The sequence below is a fragment of the Anneissia japonica genome, unplaced genomic scaffold, assembly GCF_011630105.1.
Source record: "Anneissia japonica isolate Jap-2015-1 unplaced genomic scaffold, ASM1163010v1 scaffold1881_len754168_cov175, whole genome shotgun sequence".
NCBI classification, from domain to species: domain Eukaryota; kingdom Metazoa; phylum Echinodermata; class Crinoidea; order Comatulida; family Comatulidae; genus Anneissia; species Anneissia japonica.
The window spans coordinates 696,430-700,142 of NW_022757845.1; the positions used below are offsets into that span (position 1 = coordinate 696,430).

General features: G+C 34.4%; 1 protein-coding gene across 1 annotated transcript in view; it reads right to left on the reverse strand.

Annotated features, from left to right (window-relative positions):
- Window positions 1-259: 259 nt before the first annotated feature.
- The window catches only part of LOC117124897 (NADH dehydrogenase [ubiquinone] 1 subunit C2-like), a 4,703-nt gene continuing 1,249 nt past the window's right edge, over window positions 260-3,713 (reverse strand). Inside the window, exons 2-3 of the mRNA XM_033271230.1 lie at window positions 1,360-1,500; window positions 260-393 (exon numbers count right to left, since the gene is read on the reverse strand). Of these exons, the coding sequence (XP_033127121.1) occupies window positions 341-393; window positions 1,360-1,500 (194 nt within the window). The 3' untranslated portion in view covers window positions 260-340. The remainder of the gene's footprint in view (window positions 394-1,359; window positions 1,501-3,713) is intronic.

Genomic DNA, 3,713 nt, shown 5'->3' on the forward strand with positions numbered 1-3,713 from the left:
TTAGTCTGGACAGGGCTTCAGATTTAATAGTGTTTGATCAGATTTTATGCAGATTACTATCCAATCTTAAACAGATTTGTTTTGTTTGATCTCATATGTCTGAAGCCAGTAAATCCTATCAGACAAAGTCTTATCAAACATTGAATTTCTGCTCTATATTTAAACTTCTCTATGTACATGTTGATAGCACAGCTTTCAAATCACCGTTGTGTGTAGTACCAATCGTTAAGAACATTTTGTTAACACAATCCCTTTTTTCCGCCATCACTGCATAGGCCTACTGATGATGATTATTCCCAATACCATTGACAACACCAACTTGCACACATCTAATAAAATATCAACGCAATGGGAGCCAGTTATGATAATCATTTCCAACTTTCCGTTGTTCATCTGAAAAAAAAAATATAAAAAGTAAAAATTCAGGAGTAGTTCTTTGCAGAGTGATATCTTGTGGTCAAGCAATTACAAAAAATCTTTGAATTAGGTCCACTCTCGAATAAGTGCATTTCTCGAATAAGCACTGCTCACAAAAATAAGCTCTGCACTGAAGCCTTGATTATGCGAGGATTTACAGTAGGTTTTAATTAGCTCAAGTCTGACAATTAAAAATCTTGAAATTCTATGTTTGGATGTTTTGAAATATTTTAAAACAATATACTGTAATTTATCATTTTTTTAATCATAATATTGTTCTATATAATACCTTGCAAAAGAACCAGAAAATTACTCAGGACCAGAATTATAAAACCTGGACTTAATTCCTCAACTTTTCACAACACTTTCTGAACAATAAAAGGTATCTGAAACCAGACAGGTATCTAAGAATCTTGAAATAGGGGTGAGAGGGTGACGTGGGGCCCCTCGGTGGTTAGGCTGGGGGGGATTGTATCTCCCAAAATTAGGTGATTTTTAAGTAATTGAGCATGAGTTTTTTTGCTTTGAATATTTTCAATTGGGGTATCTTGGGGGATGCAAGTATTTTTTTGGGATATGCAAGTTATTTTTTGGGGGTGTGGAAGGGGTTCATGCATTGGGATATTTTGGCTGTGAATTTGGCAATTTGGCTATGATTATAATTCATCATTCATCAATCTAAAAACATGATAGGGCCAAAACAAATAAGATGATTTTTAACTACCTGAGCATGATCTTTGTTGCTTTGAACATTTTTAATGACAAAAAGGGGATGCAAGTATCTTTTTGGAGAGAGTGCACAGGGAGAGAGGTTTCACAGGGAGGAGAGGGCGCACAGGGGGAAATGCACAGCCCTTATATAGGTAAACTAAAAGCATGACAGAGCATAACACAATTAAAGCTAGGCCTAGATACGCCACTATCCAAAACGTGTGTACCTACCAGGTGGGAAGAGCTCGGGGTGTCTTTCCATGTACGTACGATTCCTGTACTCAAGCTGGGCGTTCTTGTTCACTTCATAACGATATGCGTACCAACCGATGACACTACCAATCGCAGTACAGATTAAGTGTCTATGCATACCTGAATGAAAAATAATATACTACATTAATATCTCCATATTTGTGTGTCATATGAAATCATCATTTTCAAAATGAATGCTAAGGCATCAACCTGTATAATAATAATAATAATAATAATAATAATATACAGCACTTTATTTAAACATGGAGACACAAGGCAATATCTGACATTAAATCACCTAAAATACTGTATAAGAAAAGCTTGTTTTTAATTTATTTTGTTATGTGATATTCATGTACAGTGTATGTACTGTACTATCTCAAAAGAAGCCAGATGCTTTATTTGAGGATAATTCTGCCAACTAGAGAAGCGGCTTCAATTCAAGATGGGCTTCATCTTGAGATTAAGCCCACTGGGCTTCAATTCGAGGTTTTACATGACATATCAAATAGTATACATTCAACTTTAAGGTTTGATCACACTATCCAATTTTATCAGGAAAAAACATGTTATTTGCTCAAATTGTCATTTCCATAGGCAAATCATACATAAAACAGAGTACTTTTCTCAAACAGGCAAATAATACTGTTAATAATAATAATTTCTTTTTTTACTTAGTTTGTGTTTCTTTTTGGATGTTCTGTGTTGTTTTTCTTGAGGTTTTAATGTTTTATGTGTACTGGGCCCTCTGGGAGAACAGTAACTTCTTACTGAAGAGGTAATCCAGTATAAAGAATAAATAAATAAAAATAAAAAATAAATAAAAAATAAAATACTGTATAAAATAATATCTCACAAACTATTGCATTAGGCTGCTTAGATAAGAAATACATTTTTAATGTTTAATAATTTGTTTTAACTCTTAGTCTATGATGATGATGCTGTGCCCTTAGGCCATGTAAAAAACAAATAATTGGTTAGCATCTTCTCTCTACCATCAGAGAGGCCACCGACCCAATTTTTTTTTTTTTTTTTACAAAACTCTCACAAACTCCATTTTAATATACGTTTGTTTACCGCCCATCTGCACGCTAGGCAGACCACTTGCAGTTCTATGCCCGAATGTTGTTCTATTGTTCTATACTGTAGCTACATGACATCATCATCCATGATGCCTGTTGTGTTTGAGTGAATTGTATATATACAGTATATATAGATAATTGCAGTATGACTGTTTATTCATAGGTAAGGTTTCTGCTTTCTATGAATTGCATAATTTTCTTGTATGCAATTTTGGTCTCTATTGTTTTCTTCTTTGTTTTGCTGTTTTCCTTTGTGACACTCTTTTTTCATGTTCGAAAAAAAAAACCTCCCTCCTTACCATGAAAATTGATAACATAAGAATGCTAACCAATTTTAAAATTTTACATGGCCTTACCATTAGACACACCACTGCCAAGTATGTGTAAGACTAAACAGAAGAACAAAGCTAAATAATCATAGCAAAAATAATTAAATCTGAAGAGGGTGAAAAAAAAAAAAAATTTATTATGTTCAGTTCAAATTAAGAGATTTGCACAAGTTACTGCAAATGTTCGCAAAACTTGTCCTTTTTTCACTTGAAACGGCATAGGCCTAGCTCAAACTAAAGTGGCATCCACTCGTATTGAGTGGTTTCCTATTTATAGGAACGCCCTACTACTAGTACATACAGTAGGTAGGCCTAGCCTCCTCTTAGGGCCTAGTAGGCTAGGCTTAGGCAGCCCTACAAAATATAATATTAATATAATAATCCTTCTTATCAACTTCCTTTTGTTTTGCACAGTTTTATTTGTTTGACAAGTATCAATTCACCTGAAACGAATCAAATGATTTCAAGCGTAGGGTCTAGACCCTACGCTTTTTAGGCCAACTTCGGCCGCCGACACCTTCGGCCGCGCCCTGTCGAACACCAAAATGTATGGAGTGCCCTTTGAGTGCTTTGCCGATTGGAGGTTGAATGCACGCTATTGTTTGTCACGCTGATATACAGTGGTTGAATGAGCGCTATTATATCTATTCAATTCTTAACCTCAAATTCAGAAACACTCAAGCTTACATTGTTACAGATAGGCCTATACACACAGAACATGTCGCAACAATTAATATTAATAGTGTGTTAAAATTTCAGTGATAAAATTATATAATTTGTGAAAAAATCGTAACGAATTAAATATGGCAAACTTTGCGCTGCCACTTACCCCATGGTTAACACAAGCAACATATTTGCAAGATTTTTAAACATTTTGACGATAATAATTGTTAAAGGTAAACATCATTGCTTGTTATCGAAT